This window comes from Phaseolus vulgaris, chromosome 2 (genome assembly GCF_000499845.2).
Source record: "Phaseolus vulgaris cultivar G19833 chromosome 2, P. vulgaris v2.0, whole genome shotgun sequence".
NCBI lineage: Eukaryota > Viridiplantae > Streptophyta > Magnoliopsida > Fabales > Fabaceae > Phaseolus > Phaseolus vulgaris.
In genome coordinates this window covers 37171683-37194862 of record NC_023758.2, presented here as the reverse complement: position 1 = coordinate 37194862, position 23180 = coordinate 37171683, and the positions used below count along the sequence as shown (strand labels likewise).

At 32.8% G+C, this 23180-nt stretch overlaps 2 protein-coding genes across 2 annotated transcripts; both read left to right on the top strand.

Moving 5' to 3' along the window:
* Positions 1 to 5339: 5339 nt before the first annotated feature.
* Positions 5340 to 6286, top strand: LOC137811807 (vacuolar iron transporter homolog 4-like). The gene has a single exon (XM_068613638.1). It carries the CDS (start codon positions 5511 to 5513, stop codon positions 6174 to 6176), a length of 666 nt encoding a protein of 221 aa, XP_068469739.1. The 5' UTR covers positions 5340 to 5510; the 3' UTR covers positions 6177 to 6286.
* Positions 6287 to 17627: 11341 nt separating this feature from the next.
* LOC137811806 (vacuolar iron transporter homolog 4-like) lies at positions 17628 to 18645 on the top strand. Its single transcript, XM_068613637.1, has one exon. The coding sequence runs from the start codon at positions 17712 to 17714 to the stop codon at positions 18375 to 18377; it is 666 nt and encodes a 221-aa protein (XP_068469738.1). The 5' UTR covers positions 17628 to 17711; the 3' UTR covers positions 18378 to 18645.
* Positions 18646 to 23180: the final 4535 nt, after the last annotated feature.

The following is a 23180-nucleotide window of genomic DNA, read 5'->3' as shown; positions in this document are numbered from 1 at the left end:
GTGGTCTTTCTTGGGATTCTTGAATTCGTTTGTGCAATGCAAAGTAGGTAGAAAATAGGTAGAGGGAGAATTCCAAATCTACACATATGTATCAAGACCACCCATTTTTGTTAAAATGTACATAGTCATAGAAGCAACCAACCAGACAATAATAAGTTGATCCTATTGGTTATACTGAGTGTATCCAACATTAACAAGAATGACAAATGCATCATCTGAGGAAAGAAAGTGTGGAGGAACATTTGTGCCATCAAGAAACTTTGAAAGAATGAGACCCGAATCGTTGCAAGAACTTGTTAAAGAGAGAAGAAGAAAAAGAAAAAAAAATAAATCTATATACATCATTGAATTAAAATCAATGCCCTACTAAAATACTGTGTATTTATTTAGCATATATATATATATATATATAGATATGCTAAATAGAAGATAAAATTAGATTAAAATTTTTTCACACACGGATCATTATACTGAAACGACTTTTATTATTTCATTATGAGTATTAAATTAATAACGATTTATACATGCTAAATCTTCTAATAGATATTTTGACCAAAGATTTTTTGAAATTTATTAGGTTTTTTTTCCTTTTAGTCTAAACTTGGAAACCATTTTTTTTACTTGATTGTCATGTTATCATAACAAAGAAACACAAACTTATATAGCACAGAAGCATGCACATAGAGTAGTGAACCATGCATGTACCCATGCACACAACCAACGACCAACTATATATACATATTGTCTAAAAACATTTCAATGCTATAATTGATATAAAATACTAAATAACCTATAAAAAAAATCCTTGCTTAACATGCATGCGTACTCAAAGTTGTGGATGATAATATTGGAGAATAGACATAGATTTTGTGGCGAGGTTATCTAAAACAAGGGAATGTTCCATTGCACATATAATATAAGCTAGGGTAGTGCCGATAAAAAAAAAGAGAGCAATGGTAGTGGCAACCCCTCTATTGATTAAAAAAATAATAATAAAACACAACTTTATGGATTCGAGGATAGTATTTATGATTAATCAATTCAAGGGTGTGTGTATTCCACAAGAAAGCTCATGCCACTTAGAATATGAAGAAATAAATATTTAAAACTAGTGTTATCTCACCCCAGTTCGTCCAAATCTAGAAAAATAAAATCTTAAATGGAGACAAGCATTATGCTTTATTATTGTTAATTTTCCCCTAGTGGGTTCGTGCGGATGCACCTTTCTCTCCAACTTCAAACTAATTACTCTCCCAATATCATGCATGCCATGTAATGGGGTTATTAATGATCATTATGCTCATGTATTTCATACAGAGTGTTTTGCAAAATATACAGAAGAAAGGTTTATATAGACTGGTTTGAATTCACATATTTATTAACATTATTTTGTATTTTGTATTTTGCTCAAACCACTTAAGGAATCAGCAACACATTCTCTGGTCAAGGTGAAAAACTAAGAAAGCCTCCTCTTATCTAATGTATCCTTTGTAACAATTGAAGAGAAAAAGAGAAAAATATTAATGATCTCGCCTTAAACAAAAGAAATGCAAGGAGATAGTATTCCAGAAAGTATGTAGTGAGCACTAAAAAACCAGATAACTCCACATTCAAATGGATCTTATTCCAATATGTAAGGAAAAATTAGAAAAAAATAATAAAAGAAAGCTAAATATGAGTGAAGTCAGTTTCAGGAAAATGTTTTTTAAATTGCAGAAAGATAAACGTAACAGCTTAGTTTTGGGTGTTTTTCCTTCAAGAAAGTGCGTAGCATGTAGCTTTCGTGCGGATTACACACTCTTCACTCCATTTTATTAATTACACACTTTACTTTAATGGCCACTATCCCGAGGTGCACACTCTAACAAATAAAATATATACTCTTTCTCCAAAATCTCATGCCAAATCCGAGTCTATGTAATGCAAAATCAAACCAATTGTTTTTCTTTCTGCTGGGATCTTTAACTTACCTCAAGAACCTCAACCGCTTAATACAAAATTATTTCGAAGGAGTTATTTTGTGTATTTCAATTGCTTGCGTTATTTTGCGTAGGAAAAAAAGTGATTAGCAAAGTGATTGATGTTAAGCAGTCTTTTTTTTTTCGAGGGAGGAGTTTACTGGATAGTGTGTTAGTTGCTAATAAAGTTTTGGATGAGATGAAAAGAAGGAAGAAAAAGGGTGTTTTCTTCAAAGTTGATTTTAAGAAGACATATGATTCTGTAAGATGGGAGTTTATTTATTATATGTTAGAAAGGGTCGAATTTTGCGGCATATGGATTCCTTAGATTCAATGATGTTTGGAGTCTTCTTCTGTGTCAATTCTTGTGAACGGTAGTCTGACTAAGGAGTTTTTACCAAAGAGAGGTATTCGACAAGGCGACCCACTAGATTAAAGGTTGTTTGGAGTCTTCTTCTGTGTCAGTTCTTGTGAACGGTAGTCCAACTAAGGAGTTTTTACCAAAGAGAAGTCTTCGATAAGGCGACCCACTAGCTTCGTTCTTGTTTTCTCATAGTGGCGGAAGGTCTGGCGGGAGTGTCTAGGATCGCAATTGAGAAGAACCTGATCGATAGTTTGGAGATTGGCAGGGAGAAAGTGAAGGTAAACATGTTGCAGTAGCTGATGATACTCTATTCTTCTGCGAAACAAATGTTAAAAGTGTTTTCAATATAAAGGTGGCTTTGTATTGCTTTGAACTCTCTTCCGGGCTCAAGGTGAACTTCATGAAGAGCAAGTTAGGTGGCTTGGGGGTGGAGCAGATAATGATCTAGCGCTTCGCGACGATTCTCAATTGTGAAGTGATGGTGATTCCTTTTGTATATTTGGGGTTGTCGGTAGGAGGGTGCCATAAGAAGAGGGCGTTTTGGGATGGAGTGGTTGGTAGAATGAAGAAAAATTTAAGTTGGTAGAAAGGTAGATTTTTGTCTCTAGCAGGGAGGATTTGCTTGATAAAGTCAATTTTGTCATCTATTCCATTGTTTTATTTATCTTTATTCAAAATGTCAGAGGCGGTGACAAACGAGCTTGTGAAAATCCAAAGGAATTTCCTATTGGGGTGGGGTTCTGAGGGAAGAAAGGTAGCCTGGGCCTCCTGGAAAAAGCTGTGCGAAGTTCTTGAGGACGGGGATCTCGGGATTATCGATTTAAGGACTTTTAATTTGGTGCTACTCGGTAAATGGATATGGCGCTTGGGGTCGGACAAGGATGGTCTATGGAAGGAGATTATTGTTTCCAAGTACAGGGGTTGGAGAAGCCTGAAAGAGGAAGGGAATGACAATAAGGAATCTATATGGTGAAAAGATTTGAGGAAAGTATGGAATTCGGAGGGTTGGGGTCAAAATTTTGAAGATTCCATTAATTGGAAGGTGGGATATGGAAAGAAAGTTTTGTTTTGGGAAGATAATTGGGTGGGGAGTGGGGCTTTGAAGAATGTCTTCCCGAGGTTGTTTTCCCTTAGTTTGTCAAAAGATTCTGCGGTGGTAGCTTTCTGGAGAAGGAATCTGTTTGAATGGAAGAAGCAAATAGTAGTTCTATTTTCTCAGGTAATCCAAGGTGCGAGTTTTGACTTGGATAAGGAGGATAGGTGGGAGTGGAAGGAAGGGGAAAAGCTTGGGTATACGGTTAAATCGGCTTACCTTTGTTTAAGGGGGAACAGAGATGGAGAGAAAAAGACAGTGTTTAAAAAGTTTTGGGTGAGTAAAGTTGTACCTACTGCACTAGTTACGACTTGGTGGGTGTTGGAAAACAAGTTGGCCACTAAGGCTAACCTGGTTAGGCGCGGGATTACGGTTACAAGTTCTACTTGCAGCCTGTGCGGGGTGGAGGAGGAGACTAGTACCCATCTGTTCTTCGAGTGCAGATTTGCTTGGTTATTGTGGAACCATTGTTGTGTATGGCTGGGTGTGCAGGGTGTGTTTCATAATGTCCCATTGTTAAACTTTTCCCAGTTTAGGATGAACAATGCGCCGATTTCGATGTATGAGGTTTGGGGAGGGATTTGGATCGCAGTAGTTAATAAGGTTTGGAGGCACAAAAATAGGGTTATCTTTAAATGGGGAGTAATAGATGTAGTGGAGGCTTTTGCGTTGGTCCAATTAAAGACTTGGTCTTGAGTTTCATCCAAGTCACAGTTTGCGTTTTTTTCCTTTTCTGATTGGTGCATAGACCCGATGGTTTGTATTAGGATGATCTTATGAGATATTTACTTAGTATGTCAGGTGACTTTCTCTGGGTTAAGTTAGGAGTGTCTTGTATAGCCATACATGAAAGTATGCCTCCTGTGAGTAATTAAAGTTGTCATTATGTATAAAAGTATCAATATCCTTAATTTGTCACCCCTTTTAGCCTTAACTTTACATAAATCCACCGTCTAGTTTTCCCCTTAAAAACAAGAAAATACTACCCTAACATAATATGATAAACAATACAACATAAAATATAATAATATCATGTTAGTGCACAACAATTTATTGCATCCAACCTCCAAAGGAGTCCTTATTGTATGGAACTTATAACTTAGTCTACATTCTCTTACCTTTTAATAGTAGTGGAAACTTCAAATGACACTTAAAAACGAAGAGAATACAACACCCATTAATATGTCTAATATAAACATAAAAAATAAGATTTAGTTTTACTTATTTATAAATACAATAGTTCTAATCATCTCTATATTCAGGATTATACGTAAGTGGTCTTAATGCAATGATTTTGGCAAATTTTATGCTTCAATCTTGTGAAAAAAATGTGATTGGAAATCAATCAATATTTTCCCCGAAAGAGTTTCCATGAATACTTTATAACATCACCGTGATTACAAAAAGAATCAAAATTAATCATTTCACTGTTCTTTTTTTAAACTATAAACTTCCATATATTACGTACGTTGAGACATTAAATGCAGCAAAATCAAAAGAGCAGTGTTATTCGTACAGACAAAATCTATGTAGAAACTCCATAATCTTGTGTTGCAAGCTAGGAGTAGGAGATACATTCGTCTGTTACTATACGAGATTTTAAAGGAAAAAAAAACAGGATTGAACACATTTACTATATAGAAGTTTGAAGACATTTAAGCTAAATGCTCATCTATACATATATTGTCACCATCAACTATATATTCATATATTAATCTTCTTTGATATAATTTTCAAATTAATAAAGCAAAACTAAAAACATGATTGGAGCAAGTAAGATGAATAATGTATAAGCATCACATTGAGGTGGAATATCTGAGACCTGGATCCACTTTTTGGTGGAGAACTTTAAACGCGAGCCATATATATTTTTTAAGAAGTCACTAACTTGCAGCTAGTGCTGTCCTGATCACCATCATAACTCCTTTACCAATATTTAGGTCCATTGACACCTCAAACTTACGATCCCTCTCTATAAATATTCTTCATTGGAAGCGTGTGTTCTTCACAAGCTCTTAATATCTCATAATTCCCATCAATTTCCTCCTTTTCGATTTCATTATTCCCCAGCTTCATTTTATATTTATAATCCTTCATGGCAAACCTTGGAGCTAGAATGAATGGTATTTCATCAAACCAAGTTGAGATCCCTATCCATTCTGATGGAATGGAGCCAAAACCAAGAGATGAGAGCAACATTGACTACTCACAAAGGGCTCAGTGGCTTCGAGCAGCAGTGTTGGGAGCCAATGATGGGTTGGTCTCTGTTGCCTCACTTATGATGGGTGTTGGAGCTGTTAAGAAAGACATCAGTGCCATGCTTATTGCTGGTTTTGCTGGATTAGTTGCTGGGGCTTGTAGCATGGCAATTGGAGAGTTTGTGTCTGTATACACTCAGTATGACATAGAGATGACTCAGCTTAAAAGGGAGAGGGAAGCTAATAACAATGGAGGAGTGGATGAAGAACCTGAAAGGGAGAAGTTGCCAAACCCCTTTCAGGCTGCACTGGCATCAGCACTGGCATTTTCTATTGGTGCTTTGGTGCCAATGCTAGCAGCTGTGTTTATAAGGAATCACAAGATTAGGATGGGAGTTATTGGTGCTGCGGTTAGCCTGGCGTTGTTGGTGTTCGGAGGGGTAGGAGCAGTTCTTGGAAAAACTCCAGTGATGAGGTCTTGTCTTAGGGTTCTGATTGGAGGTTGGATAGCTATGGCTATAACGTTTGGCCTCACCAAATTGATTGGCTCTGCTGAACTTTGAAATTCATTGATATTAATCAGTAAAGATTTTATTGGTTGTGTAATGAGTAATCATGCTGGCTTGTTGTCCATCTATATACGGATTATAGGAATCCTTGCATTTCATTTTAATATTTGTGCTTTCTATATATGAACGAACATAAAATAGTGGATAAGACTGAACAGAAAGTTGCAAGTATATATAATAGTTTAATATAAATTGTTAAGGAAGTCTTCTAATACATGTGCTTCAATACTTGAAGCTTTTATCGGCAATTTAAACTTCCCTGTGGAAAGGATTTCATAATTTTTGTAATGCCATGAACTCAATGCTTCAATTGATTACATAGCTACAATGAAATCCGCGCAAGTGGATTGGAGGCAACAAGGTGAACCGTTTTATTTCACACATTTCCCATCAGGGTTTGGAGAATATGAAATGCACAGAATATTTCAAAGATGGAGAAAAATTGAAGACGTTTTTATTGAGAAAAAACTCAACAGAAATGGCTACCGATTTAGTTTCGTCAGATTATGGGAGTTACAGACCTAGTAAAGCTAGAAAAACAATTTGACCAGATTAGAATTAGAGAGATGAAACTCCATGTTAATGAGTCAAGATACAGAAAATACAACATTCTGTGGAAGAACAATAAAAACGAACATATTCAAAGAAAGTCATATCAAACGATTAAGAAAGTCATATCAAAGGCCATATGTAGGGTAGTAGGTTCTTTGCAGAAATCAACTTGAACAAAGTCCTACAGTAAATGAAAACTGGTTTTCAACCATTTTTGTATCTATAACGCCATGGTCAAGACAATCAGCAATAGGGAACAATGTTGTATGGATTAAATGCAGAGGTGTTCCAATACACCTATGGGGAAAATTTTGTTTCCAGAAAATTGTAGAAAAGTACAATGATTTTCTTGTAGTTGTAGTGTTTGATGATAAGACTATGTTGAATTTGATTAATGTTGGTAGTTGTAGTATTTGATGATAAGATTATGTTGAATTTGATTAACGCTAGTTTGATTAAGTGTAACATCATGTGAAGATGAAAATAGTGAAAATCTTAAGAAAATCAATGATGAATTCATTGTTAAATAAATTTGGGAGACAATGTGCTTATTTTTTTGTTTTATAATCTTTATTTTATTTCTCAGGAGAGATGGTAAGGTAGGATGGGTCATGCGTCTTAGTGAGTGGCTCAATAAGAAAAAATGCGAGGCGGGCTAGCCATTTTAACCACCTAGACAATTTTTCCCCGCACCCAATATTCTAAAAAATTCCAAAACTATCCATTCTAGATTATACAATCTGGAATACAAATTTTTATTATGGATTATGAATGTCACAATCCAAAATGAAAAATTTGTATTCTGGATTTTGAAATTCGGAATATATTATATTTCAGATTGTACAATTGGAAATACAAGTTTTAACTTTTAGATTCTATAACTTTGGTAAGTCTCCAGATTCCACATTCCATAATTAAAAAAAATGTTCAATGAAAAATGTCAAAGGATAATTTAAGTACTTTTTGAAGTATAGGGTGCAGGAAGAAAAGTATAAAGGTGCAGGAATAAACTCCCCCAATCCCTAATTCATAACACATTCACGAAATTCTTCATAAGATTTGATGATTTTTTATATATGTCATAATGTTTTTTTTGTCTTTCTGAAATGCATATATTGTTTGTTTCAATACTCATCCAATGTAATAGTTAGGTCTAAGTCATTTTTATAATAAAATTTAAATATAGTTATATATATTATAGATATTATTTCATACTATTTTTCAATTAGAATGACAATCATGTCTACATGTATTACCTTAAAATGTCTATATTTAATGAAATATTTTATTAATAAATTTATTAGTACAATTAAAATCAACTTTCATTGAAAATTATAATATCATAATAATTTCTTTTTACCTATATTTTATTATGCATGTGTCGTGAAAATAATACTGTGATGACATTTACTTAATTCATAAGAAAAAAGATTTAATTTAAAAAAAGTAAATTTATATTTAAAAATTTATTTTTCATTAATTTTAAAAAATATTTCTTATGCAAATGGCCCACAGGTCCACGTGCTAACTTTTATATGGAGCGGACCAATGAAATCAACCCACATTTCCTATGTGGAGCGGACCAACTCGACCTGTATTTTCAAGTCAAATGCAGGATGGATCAATGCGGGGTAGACCATCCACATTGTCATCTCTATTTTTTTGCATAACAATCTCAATTCCTTTTACTTTATTGTTATTGCTAAATTTTATTTGTAGATAAATTTTGAACATTGTTTGATTGTTTTAACTAATGGATTTGTTGAGCGACCTGAAATTATCTGACCTTATATATACTATCATCTCTAGTATTAGATATTAGCACAAATTATGCCAAATATAATTTTAGTTTGATAGTAAAAAGATAGCTATCACTCTCCAAACTTGTGTAATTACTTATTTTTTTTATTTTATATTCTAGTATTATTAGGAATGCAAACAAATGAAAAATAATGGTAGCTATATATTATTATGTACATGCATTCCTTTTATTAAAAATAAAATTTTAGAGATTGTAACTTTTTTACTTGATGAAAATATTTCTCTAGATTAGTATATTTTATTCCTATACTCAACATATTCTACGTTCTAGGTTAGTAGTAGCCCCTTACTCATTAATAAAAGTAAATTATAAAACATAATGGATTTGAGGATCCAATTTATGATTTAATAAGTTAGGGGAGTGTGTATTCCGCAAGAAAGCCACAAGCCACATCATTGAATACCGAAATATAAAAGAATTAAAATTAAAACTATTACCCTCTCATTGCATTTCATTCTATTTAAGAAGATATCTTAAAGTGGAGATGTGCATTATTGCTTTGTTATTGTTAATTTTCCCTTAGTGGGTTCGTCACCTTGTACTTTTTTTCTGCTTTAAGGACATGCAATGAGTATACTTAAATTCCCACTCAATTTCTCCAATTTTAAATTTTTAACGTGTTGAATTTCACTTTGTTAGGTATTCTTATATCAGATTCCTTTCCCACAACCATATACTTTGTAAGAAGTTCCTTTTTATGGCCTCTTTCATAACATCTTTCCTAACATAGTTTTTTTTTTATCAACAAAAAATAAATAAAATAAAATGAAACATTTTAGGGGTGTCCCAACCCTTATATAAAACTTTAAAAACAAGTTTTCTAACACCCTACTAACTAAGAATCCAACAAACATGCATTACAGATCAAGATAGTTCCAACCAACAAAACTTATTTCAGGACCAATTAGTAAATATGGTAACCATAATACAAGAAGGATTTGTAATATCTTGTTGTTTAGTAAATATTTTATTTTAAATTTATGAGTTTTAGCACTGTTATATAAATTTAAATACCCTAACAAAAATAATTTCAATGTTAATTAAGATTATTAAATGACCAGTTAAATAACATTATTTGTTTAAACAACTCATTTAAACACTGCGATGTATTATTATTTAGTAGAAAACTTGTTAGTAATATTGATTAAGTTTAAGCAATTCAGGTAAGTACTGCATATATATACTAAATAACAAAAAAAAAGAAGAAGAGAGGTTTATCATCATAAATCAATGCTTTTGATTTTTAACTTTCCTGTATTCATACACATATCTACTTTCTTCCACATGCAAAATTATCGTGAATGATGTTACACTTCAATTATATTCTTTTCTTGCTCCAAAAATGAAACTAATTACTCCCCGACAATCATCTAATAACATGTATAAACTAAACACATGTAGGGTTAGTGAAAGAAAGGTATAATAATATTTAATAAGTCACTTTAAGGGAAAAATTTCTTAAATTGCGGAAAGATAAATTTAATGCCATGTTTTTGGATGTTTTTGCAGAAAGTGCTTAGCTTTCGTGTGGATTACACACTCCTCCAATTGATTATTTACGCACTTTAATTGCCACTATAAGTCTATATCCCGTGGAGTGCACACTCCATCAAATATAATATATATGTATACCTCTTTCTATCTCATTTATGTAATGTTGAATCAAGAAATATTCCATTATTTTAATTTAGATATCTTCCTTCTATCACCGTTTAAACTATACTTCAATTTTTTTCCAAAGATTAAAAAAGCAACCAAAATTTACATTCTTCTTGTTATAACTATATTCTCGAGTTAACAGTGGCGACATTTAAATATAAAAACATTTTATAATATATATTTTATTTTTATAAAATAATTTTATAATTTAAAAGTTAAGTTTAAATTATACTTCTTAATAATATAAATCTTCTCATGACATTCCTAAGCGATCTAATGTAACGAGAGATGTGATTCAGATTCGCTTTTTTTCATTTGCTCCTTTTTTTTCCTGCTCACATGGTTTTTATATGAAAATCGCACGACAGAGTTTAATTTGTCAGTTATATATCTTCAAGCATGAAAATCTTTTATGCATTCACTATGTTCGAAAAACATTGTCATTTTAAGAATTTTAATTTATTTTTAAATTACTTTTCATTTGGAAAACTAAAATGGCGTTACTTTATTTTTCAATTTTAACCTTACTGTAAGGTATCTTTACTCAAATAAAATTTTATATAAAACTTTAAATCATACACACTTCAAATCCCTAAACCTTTAATACAAACATTTTTTTATCAACAAAAAATAATAAATAAATGTTATTCATTTTAGGATGATACATCTCTAATACAGAACGAAAACTTTAAAATAAAAAACCAAAGACTCCTACCAATGTCACGAGCAACACATCAACAAACACTCAACCAACACTAAAAAACAACACTAAATCAAATATATGCAAATCAGAGGATCAAGACACCAGTCAGAATAAGAAAAACGAGTTGAGGGTACTTTGAAAGCGATCCAAGACTAAACCTTTAATTGAATAAGAGCAAACATTTCTGAAACACCCACCACTTCCCTTTTAAAAATTACATTGTTCATGTGCCTCCAAATCTAACTTACTACAGCGATCCAAATTGTCCCCAAATAACATTAACATATTCAGATGCATTACACATACAAAACTGTAAAAATATGATGACAAGAATCAGAATGATCCACGAACGCCAAACCTAACCAAGTGTAGCACTGACTCCAAACAAGCCAAACTATCCTGCACTCGAAAAATAAATGGCGACACGACTCCTCTTCCACCCCGCACATAATACACATACTACTTTCGATCACTACCCCTCTCCTTTCCAAATTAGACTTGTTAGCTATCTTATTTTCCAACACCCTTCAAGCAATGGCATGGGCTGAAGGTAAAACCTTAATCCACAACTTTTCATACATGGAAGTGTTTTCCCCCTCTAGTTCACCCCTTAAGAAAATGTAAGCAGAATTGACCAAGTAAAAAGAAAACTCACTATCTTTCAACCCAGCTATCTTCCATTTCCAACTCGATCCTCAACCCTTGAAGCTTTTGAAGAAGTTGACTCTCCAGAACCTTTTCCCACTCAAACTGAATCCTTATCCAAGCTAACTTCCCCTCCCAGACACCATCAACCCAACCCCGAAAGTCAACCAACTAGACTTAGAGGAAATGGTCAAGGAACACAGCCTCGGAAAAATGCTCTTCAAATCACCACTACCCGCCCAATTATCTTGCCAAAAACTAATTTCCTTCCCGTTTACCAATCTTCCACTTGAAATGATCTTCAAACCTCCTTCCCAACTCTCCAAAACCCAAATCTCCTTCAACTCTTTCCACCAAAGGGACACCTTAATATTATTCCTTCGCTCTCTTAGACTTCTTCAACCTTCGTATTTAGACTCAAGAATATCCTTCCACAATCTTTCTTTATCCATCCCCAGATGCCAAATTCACTTTCCTAATAAAGCTACATTGAAAACTCTTAAATCAAGAATTCCCAGACCGCCAACCTCACGAGACTGACATTTTTTTTTCCATGAAGCCCAAGCAATCTTCCTCCCTTCCGACCCCTACCCCCACAACAAATTCCTATGAATTCTCTTTATCTCCTTTAACACCACAACATACATTTTGTATAGAGACAAATAAATTAACGGAATAGATGAAAGTACGGACTTAATCAGACAAATCCTCCTGGCCATGGAGAGAAGTCTACCTTTCCACCTTCCTAGTCTAGTCTTCAATCTTTCAACCACTCCACCCCAAAAAGCACCTCTCCTATGACACCCCTTTACCATCATTCCCAAGTATTTAAAAGGAGTTGTGATCACCTCACAATTAAGAATAGTTGCAAAACGCTACATTGTAACCTAATCAATCCCCAAATCACTACTTTTCAAAAAATTCACCTTAATACCAGAAGATAATTCAAAACAATTCAACGCTACCTTAATGTTAAACACACTTTTAATATTGGCTTCACAAAAGAAAAGAGTATCATCTGCATATTGCAACATGTTTACCTTAACTTTCTTATTCCTAATTTCTAAACTATTAATCAATTTTTTCTCAACTGCCATTCTTGACACGCCTGCCTAACCTTCAACCGTAATAAGAAATAGAAAAGGTGCTAACGGATCCCCTTGATGCAACCCCCTCATCAGAATAAACTTCTTAGAAGGACTTCCATACACAAGCACTGGCACCGAGGCAAATTCTAAACAGGACTTGATCCATTTAATCCATTTGTCACAGAAGCCAACTCGTCATAGCATATATTAAATAAACTCCCAACTTATAGAGTTATAAGCCTTCTCATAATCAACCTTAAAGAAAACACAACTTTTCTTCTTCCTCTTCATCTCCTCAAGGACTTCATTGGCCACTAGCACACCAACCAATAATCGTCATCCTTCAAGAAAAGTGAATTGTCTAACATCAATAACTTTGCTAATCACCCTTTTCAGTCTAAGAGATAAAGCTTTCGAGATAATTTTATATAAGAATTCAACCAACAAAATAGGTATAAATTCACTGAGTTGGTGAAGATTGTCAACTTTAGGAGTCAAACATAAGAATGACGCATTTAACACCCTAGGCCATTTACCTCTAGTCGCAAAGTCTTTCATCGCCAACAAAACACCCTCTTTAATGAAGTCTCAACTAAAATTTAGGAACCCAAAATTAAAACTATATGGACCAGGACTCTTCGAGCTGTTGCAGTTCTAAATTGTGTCCTTTATTTCTTATTCAAAAAAATCTCCAACCAACATCTCGTTATCTTCCCAGAGATGGCATTAAATTTGACATTATCCATCTTAATCTGGAAAGCTTCTTTCTCGACAAATCTAGAATTGAAAAAATCTCGAACCTTGTCCTTAACCACATCCTTATCAACACACCATTGACCATTCTCTACAATGTTGTGTAACTCGTTCCTAGCCCTCCTCCATTTTACTGTTGTGTGGAAAAATTTTGTATTAAGGTCACCCTCTTTCAACCACTTTAGACGAGTTTTCTGATGCAAAACTGCCTCTTGTTTAAATAAGTTCCTGCTTTTTTTTTTTTGCTAAGAGAAGCCTTCTTCCCTCCCTCCCGAGCTCATCTAACTCATCTTCATCGTCTGTTGCATCTAACTAACTAATTCTCTTTTACAAATCTTTTCCAATAGTATTAACATTCCCAAACACTTCTTTGTTCCAAATTTTTAAGTTTGCTTTAAGTTTTTTCAATTTTTCTTTGAATACAAAAAACCCTTCTCCAAACCTCATAATTGGACCATTTATTCCTTAAAAAATATTTGTACCTATTATCGTTTTGCCAAGCATCCAAACACTTGAACGGTTTTGGACCCCAATCCACACACATATATTTTAGTACAATAACAAAATGATTAGATACAAATCTACTTAAGACAAATTGTTTACTATGCGGCCAAGCTTCTAACCATTCCTTTAATACAAAAACCCTGTCAATCCTACTCTTTACTAACCCATTTGATTTGTACTAGGTACACTTTCTTCCAAACAACGTGATATCTACCAATTCAAACTTTTCTATGAATGCGTTAAACCATTTATTTATTTGTTGTAATCAGACACTGATATCAAACTCTTCTTCTCTTGTTGTCTTCTAATGGAATTAATGTCCTCAACTACACACCAAGCCTTACAAATCTGATTCTTCCTGTACTCACTGATCTCTTCCCAAATCAACATTTTTTCCCTCAACGAGCCAAAACAATAAACATTCACAATGGTGACTTGTACCCCAATCCCAACCTTCCAAATCCCTTCAATGATGAAAAAATTACAACCGTTGAAAAACCTAGTCAGTTGAAAGCTTTTCTTTATCCACATCTTAATAATCCCACCTACATTATTGCTAGCAGCATTTTCAACCCAATCTATTTCATTAGAACCAAAGAAAATAACAACTCTCCTTACTCATTCCTGCCTGCAAACGGAAAGGCCGCTAAACCTGGTCCTTATACTCCAAAGTCAGCCACCTTCCTTGAAGCAAGACACAGAGAGCTACTGACCTTACTAGCTTCCAGAATGTAAACTAAATCCTGACCTTGATTGTGACACGTGCTTCGTCCCTCTCACTTGGACACTTTCCAACATAACCCTCCGAACCTCCTCTCCTGCACACCCCTCCCTTCCCCTCCTCCATAGAACCCGCTCCACCAGCCACCGCCAACTCGTCTCCCTTGCACGCCCTACAAATAACCTCTTTTTTTGCGCCCCGAGTTTTATCCTGTGACAGGGGAGAACGTACCATCGACAACCACGCACTTCGATAACGTCTCCTCGCCAGCTGTGATTATGAAAGCCACAAGCTTCGACAGTGACTCCTCACCAGCACCAGACTCCTTTCTCTCTCCACTAGTCGCACACTCCAACTTGTTCGCCGTCTCCATGCATGAACTTTCAACCACAATGATTGCGCCTTGACCTTGTTAGAATATATGGTCTTAAATAAGAGGGGGGGGGTGAATTGTTTATAAAAGATTTTCGAAAACTTTGAAGGTATAATGAAAGCCAATGAAGAATCACAGAGAAAGAAACTAAGGAAAGCAATGCACAAAGGTGTTTTAGTTGATTTCCAGAAAATCAACCGGTTGTTTTTGCGATTCAACCGGTTGTTTTTATCAGCAGTTAATAAAAACAACTTAAAACAGATATATGTGAGATCAGAGAAAGAGAGAATCACACAACTGGTTCACTCTTACACCAAGAGCTACATCCAGTCCCCAGAAACCACTGGGTTTAGCACTGTGCAATCAAAACCAGATTACAAACACCACACACCAAAGTGGTGACCTTGAACCCCTCAAGAAACACACTACCTTTGGCAAACCACACCAAGAGTGTTGATCTTGAACACCTCAAGAACACACAACACTCATTGCCAACACAAATACAGAAATACAGTAATCAAGGAAGAAGGGAATAGAATACACTTGGGTGTTACAAAGCTTAAAGTTCAAAATTACAACCCAATCCTATTCCACACACTTAAGAATTATCTAAAGCTCTTTCAAATCTTGGAAAAACTGCTTTGATAAACTCTTTTTCTTACTCCAAGATTAGGAGCGTAAAACCACCTTTATATAGATCAACCAAGTGGTCAAAAACATTTAATAAAGGAGCCAAGGTAGTTAGGATCATTTAAAACATATTAAAACCACTTAACAAAATTCTGTTAAGGTTTTTCGAAAAACAATCAATTGTTTTGTCGAAACAATAAGTTGAATTGACTTGACAACAAAGTCAAGCTTTTCAAAACCTTTTCAAAAACTACTAAGGTAAACAACCTGTTGTTTCGAAATTTCAACCTGTTCAAATTTCATCTACTTTTTATAAAACTCATATTTTCAAAAGGTTAAAGATTCAAATGAACTTGGATCATCTTAAGGAGTGAATTAACAAGTTTCAAACAACCAGACACAGACACACACATAACAACAACAAGGTCTTCAAGCTTTCCACTTGGATTTGGAGACATCAAAACATCTTGTTCAACAGACCTAAGCTGCCTCCCGAAACACCATCAACGCACACAGAAAGGTCTGCCACGTCCAAAGATGGGTCGAAGGAGTCGCCAACCTAACTTGCTTCTCTCAAATGGGCAAGAGGAAGCCTAGGACAAATCAAGTAATCATCCCAATATGCTTTTAAAACCGATACACCCTCATTAATGCTCGATTGGCAAAAAGCATGCGCCTTATTAATGTTATTACACACCTTTGCATGCACCTCATTAAAACTATTATTATTATTATTATTAACAATTGCATGCGCCTCATTAAAGTTAATCATCTCCTTTGCATGCTCCTTATTAATGTTGTTTGCATGCACCTTAGTAGAGTAAAAATACTCCTTCAAAATCGAGGCACCCTTCTGCCTTTCCAAGGAAGCATTATCATCATCACTAACTCGTGCAACAATTTTTGGTATCTCCTCCATCACCATCGAAAATTGAACAGTTTGCTCTTCTCCTCCTTCCGCTCTTACCCTTTTGCCAAAATCAAAACAATCTAAATTCAAGAACTCCCCTCCGACATCGTCTTTCGTTCTAGCTTCTGACTATGACTTCGAAAAATCTCCCCACTTATTATGAGATCAGCTTAGCATATGATTTGGGAAACTGCATTCCTCTTCAAACGACACTGCACTCCTCTTCAAAGGGTATGAATTCAAAAAAATTAATCCTCTTAATATAATCTTCTGTTACTATGTGAGTTTTTAAGACATAAACGTCATTTAGATATACCTCTCTAAACACATAAGGAAGCTAAACTGAGATTTTTTTATAAGAAAGAAAAAATAAATAATTATGAATCACTTCAGGGGTGGTCAAACCTTTATACAATATTGAATATGAATGTACAATACCTTCCTCCAAAAGCTTACCACAAATATCCTTCTTAAGCAACACTAAAAAACAAGCCAACAGACTGAAATAAAGACACTCCAGAAACAACCTAAATCCTCATCCCAACCTTCTAAAACACAAAAGACTTCGATTTACAAAGTCTTTTGATCAAATACATACAAACCAAAGGATCAAGACACCAATCAGAATAAGAAAAACATGTAGAAGCAAAATTATAAGTAGCCCAAGACCATACCTTTAATTCAACCAAGGATGATCAATCACACCACCTTTAAAAAAAGTGTTTATTTCTATGTCTCCAAATCTTACCAACAACTGTAATCTAAACGTCACTCAGATATACCTTCATCTATTCCTCGTTATGATTTTCAAACTAATAATGAACCATAACTAAAAACAAATTATTGATCTAAGTAAGATGAATTACTTTATTACAATGAGGTGGCATATCTGAGACTTGGATCCACTTTTTGATGGTGAATTTTTAACGCCAACCATTTATATTTTTTAACAAGTCACTAACTAGTAGCTAGTGCTGTTCTGATCACATATCACAATTTCTTTATCAATATTTAGGCAATTTACGCCTCAAACTTGACGATCCCTCACTATAAATATTCATCCTAGAAGCGTGTGTTCTCCACAAGCTCTTAACATCACATAATTCCCATCAATTTGCTCCTTTTCTATTTCAGTATTTCCAAACTTGGTTTTACCTTTATCATTCCACATGGCCAACCTCGGAGCTAGAACCAATGGAATTTCATCAAACCAAGTTGAGATCCCTATCCATGCAAATGGTGTGGAGTCAAAATCAAGTGAAGAGAGCAACATTGACTACTCACAAAGGGCTCAGTGGCTTCGAGCAGCAGTGCTGGGAGCCAATGATGGGTTAGTCTCTGTTGCTTCACTTATGATGGGTGTTGGAGCTGTTAAGAAAGACATCGGTGCCATGCTTGTTGCTGGTTTTGCTGGATTAGTTGCAGGAGCTTGTAGCATGGCAATTGGAGAGTTTGTGTCTGTATACACTCAGTATGACATAGAGATGAATCAGCTTAAAAGGGAGAGGGAGGCTAATAACAATGGAGGAGTGGATGGAGAACCTAAAAGGGAGAAGCTTCCAAACCCTTTTCAGGCTGCAGTTGCATCAGCACTGGCATTTTCTGTTGGTGCTTTGGTTCCAATGCTAGCAGCTGGTTTTATGAGGAGTCACAAGATTAGGATGGGAGTTATTGCTGCTGCAGTTACCTTGGCATTGTTGGTGTTTGGAGGGGTAGGAGCAGTGCTTGGAAAAACTCCAGTGAAGAAATCTTGTTTCAGGGTGCTGATCGGAGGTTGGATGGCCATGGCCATAACATTTGGCCTCACCAAATTGGTTGGCTCTGCTCAACTTTGAACGTCATCGATTACTAGTCATTAAGTGCAACATGTTTTATTGTGCTGTGGTACATGCTAATACTATTAGTCTTTTCTAGATTGTGGCTGCTTTGTTTAAGTGAACAATTGTGTGCTGTCACCCCAAGGATATTAGGGTTCATTCTGTTTTCTATGATTCCGAGCTTTATTGAACTGTTTACCATGTCTGTTTAGTATTCCGAGTAGTCTGTTTAAATCGTGTGAAACTATCGTAGTGGAAAGAAATGCATAATATATTTGTCTATTAATATCTTAATTGTCTACATTCTACACTATAAGAAAGAATGGAGAAATTTAGCTACTTAAAAACAGCATCGATTTAGATTTAGAGTGAGTAAAACAAATTCTAATATGACACAAATAATCATAAAATTTAGATTTGACTAAGAGAAGAACAACTTTGAAAGTAAAAAATTATTATTAAATTATTTAAAAAATATCTTTTTATGTCGATTTAGAGTTGGCTAAGTGAATACTAATTATGTTTTATTTTGATGAATATTTTTTTGAGAAAGCTAATTATTTTTTTCTTGTAATGATTATTATTATTATTATTTAAAAATGGATTCACTTTTTTATGAATTAATTTATTAAACTTCTTGTAAATGGCAATGGTGTTTTGTGAGTTTTAAACATATTAATAAAGAAGTAAATATTTAGAGTTTATGTAGTATGCATACAAATATTTTTACAAACTTTTTTAGTGTTTCATATAAAGTTTGTGTATAGATGGTTAAAGTATATCTTATTCGTAAATTTTTTACTATTGTGAATTTAGACTCTAGAACAAATAGTGATCATTAATGCATTTTTTGGTAAAGAGTTTTTTTCTATAATATCTCAAATAACTTATTAGTATAATAATAGTAACTTTGTGTACTTAGTGAAGAGTGATGTTGTGTATTCGTGTTTATTTTTAGGAGATTAATCAATATTTAAAATTGTCTTTGTGAATTCGAGTAAGTCAAAAGTGACAACAAACAATACTTGTACTCAATTTTGATTAGTTGAACTTTGTATTTTTCAAAGGACAACTGAATGTAGCATAAATTGCAATGAACTCGTATAAATTAAAGTGTTAACAATTTATTACTTGAGTTGCCTACTCTTGGCCATTATTAAAAAGAATTTTAATGAAAATATTGTGAATCAATGTTAAAAATATTGCACGAGCCTCCTTTCATCTAATTGATAGAGTTTTTTTGTAAAAATTTTCAACTATGTTTATAATCTTTATTTAACCTTTTCTTTCTAAAACTAACATAGTCTTTTATATTGTATCAAAGTTGAGTTAGTTCTTTGTAGAACAAGAGGGATAAATCTCTCCTATGCTATAGAGAGTGAATAACAAGTTTTGAATAGACCAGTTCTATCAAAGGATAAAAAATTTGATTACCGGAAGCAACAAATTATTAATTATTTTTAAATCATATTATATAGATATTATGGATGTTATGGACAATGATAATTACATATATCGTAGATGATAACAACCAACCCCTATCAAGAAGTTCTTGAACTGATGAAAAAAAAAATATGTGTTCCACTTTAAGGTTCACAAACTCCTTTGATATATGCTTTTTCTAAATATGATGATTCAAAAGCTCATGCATTCAAAGGTGAAAAGGAGATGTCACTCACTCTTAGAATAATGTATGGGGGTTTCATCGAGGTAAAATCAAATAAACTTTTTTATTTACAGGCTAACACATACTCTTCAATGTAAGCAAAAATGAAGATACACAAAGAATGTTTAATAAATTTAAAATTATACTAAATGAGCTTTGATCCTTAGTAGGGGTGGCAAACCATAGGTTCGAAAAATGCAAGCTGGATTGGTCCGCCCCGCATACAAAATGCGGACTGGTTTTCATGACCCGCCTCACATGTGGGTTGGCCCACGGGCTGACCCACTTTTTTTTTTTAACTTAGAGGAGGAGTGGAGGCAGTAGCGCGCAACAATTGCAGGCAAAGCTACACGGAGTCGCAAGCGGAGCGAGCGACGACGTTGCAAAGGAGAGTGCGTCGTGTGTTGTGTGCGTTTTTTTGGAACAATGTAACTACATTGTGATTTGAGTGAAAACCTAATTTTTTTCACTCAAAGTTGTCACTTCTCCATTGGACCATCGTTGTCAAGTCAATTTATTTTTAATTTACTTTTTATTTATTTTTGCGGGCTAACGGACCTGCACGTCCCACTCCGCCCACTTTGTCACCCCTAATCCTTAAGTAAAAAATATGATTTATTCAATCATATTGAAAAAATATTTTAGAAGCTTTATGAAACAATGGCGAGCACAAATTATAACTATTGGGACAAAAAAATGGCTTGAACAACATGCTCATTCAAGAACTCATGCATTTTAAAAAGTTGGAATTAAAGTAAGAAGAGTTCATTTAAAGAGAAAATTATCTAGCCCTCAAAAAAGCTCAAGGATAAATATACACATCCCCAAAAGCTTTTAAGGAGGAGGAACCTTTGGAAGAACCCTCAAAAGACAAACACTTTGACCCAGATAATGAAATCTCTTTCATTTGCTAAAAGGTACATCAAATATGGAAAAGAAAGGGAGGCTCATTGGTAGGAAACCCCAACCTTAGAAAGGAAAATAACAAAGAGAAAAAAAAACCATGTGGTCTACTATGAGTGCAAGAAGACATCACACTTCAAATCAGAAGCTAACAAAAGTTACGAAATGCAAGATATTTCTCAAAAAAGTTTCTCGTGTAAACATGGGAGGAAATTAGTGTTTGTTTAGATTGGGGAGTGGATGTGTGAGGATATGAAAAGAAAGTGTGAAGAAAGTGAGGTTGTTTGGATTGGAGTATGTTAGAGAGGATGTGTGAGGAAAGTTTATGGAAGTTTGTGAGTGATAAGATAGTTGGGAGAAATTTTTTTTTTTTATAAATTGTTAAATGTTACTTTACAAATATATCTTTGTATATTAATTTTTTTTAATAATAAAATGAGTTATTTTTGTTAAAAAATAATCAACTTTCACATATTTCGTAGATTTAAAAATTAAAATTAAAAATTAAATATATATTAAATATAAATAGATATAATTTTAAAATTATAATTAAAAAAAATGTATTCAACAAATTAAATAAAAAAAATCAAATAATTTCTTAAAATATTAAACATGCAAGTATAAAATTAGAAAATAAATAAGATGTTATATAAATAAAAGATAATATTTATTATTATTAAAATTCCTATAGTAATAAAAAATAAATTAAAAAAATATATAACTTAATTAACAATAGAAAATAATTTCATAAAAACTATTATAAAATAAATTACAAACTCATAAACATAATAATTATAAAAAAAAAATATTAATATAAATGTAACAACAAATAAAATTAAAAGAGAACTTCAAATAATTTCTGAAAATATTAAATATATACTATAAAATTAGAAAATAAATCACATTATATAAATAAATAAAATATTATACATCTCTTCATTTGGAGGGGAGACTATCATTATAATTATTTTCATCTTTTTTATTTATTTGTACAAAATTAGACACAAAATGCAGTGGGCAGAACTCGAAATCAAGTTCCTTCACTGATCAAAGAAACTTTAAACAATACACTAGACAAATTCTTTTGTTATATTATAATTTTTATTATACTTATTATTATTAATGTGAAGCATGTGGAACTTTTCATAAGTATGTAGTTTAAATATAATTTAATAAAAATTATATTTAAGTTTTCAAAAATTTAATTCATTTTATTTTAAATTTATATAACAAATAAATAAATTTAATTTATAAAAGAAATGTATATAATTTATAAAAAAAAAACTTTCTTTAATTTATACAAAACAATTAAATTCAATTTATACAACAAAAACGTAATTTCATTTATAAAAAAAAAATATATTTAATTTATACAACAAAAAGTAAATACATAATATTTTTAAAATTTAAATATGTATTTTTTTTACACAATTATTATTTTTCTACATCTTCCATTTTTTTTATAAACTTTATAAGATAATTTCTTTAAATAATTTTAAATTAAACACTTAATCAATTTAATAAATTTAATTTAACTAATTTATATCTAAATACTTATTATAATATTATAAATGAAATGAAATTAAAATAATTAATTTTTAAAAAATTTAAGTATTTTATATAACATTTATAAATTTAATTACATTTTTTCTTTTACTCAATTATTATTTTTTAACATTTTTCAATTTTTTTAAAATTGTTTAAGATAATTTAAAAATAAACACCTAATCAATTTAATTTAACTAACATATACCAAAATTATTAAAATTAAAAAATTATTATAATATTAAAAAAAATTAAAATAAATACAATAAACAAGTAAAAATTATAATATTTATTACCATGTTATACATTAAATAAATATAAAATCAATAAATTCTAACTATGCGTGGGCTATATAGCACACGCTTCCGATTATTTGTGTCGGTTTTGCGTCGATCGTAGCCCACACAAACTGATTTTTTTTATTTTTTTATTTAAATATATACCTGCGTCCATTATGTGTTGGATTGCAAAAAAAATTACTTTTACGTCGGTTTTGCGTGGATTTGACCACGAAAATTGCGCCTACACTTAGCCCACGCATACATATGGAAGCTAAATCATTAAAGAATATCATGAGCTTCTCTCCAACTCATCTCCTCTCAAGCTTATATAATACTTCTTTAGATAAATGTTTTGTCTAAAAGGATCAAAACTTTGAATTAAGAGTCCAGTACATCAAATGAATCATTTTAAAAAATAATGTGTTA

Coding starts and splice junctions, on each gene's coding strand:
- LOC137811807 (XM_068613638.1), top strand. CDS start 5,511: ATGGCAAACCTTGGAGCTAGAATGAATGGTATTTCATCAAACCAAGTT.
- LOC137811806 (XM_068613637.1), top strand. CDS start 17,712: ATGGCCAACCTCGGAGCTAGAACCAATGGAATTTCATCAAACCAAGTT.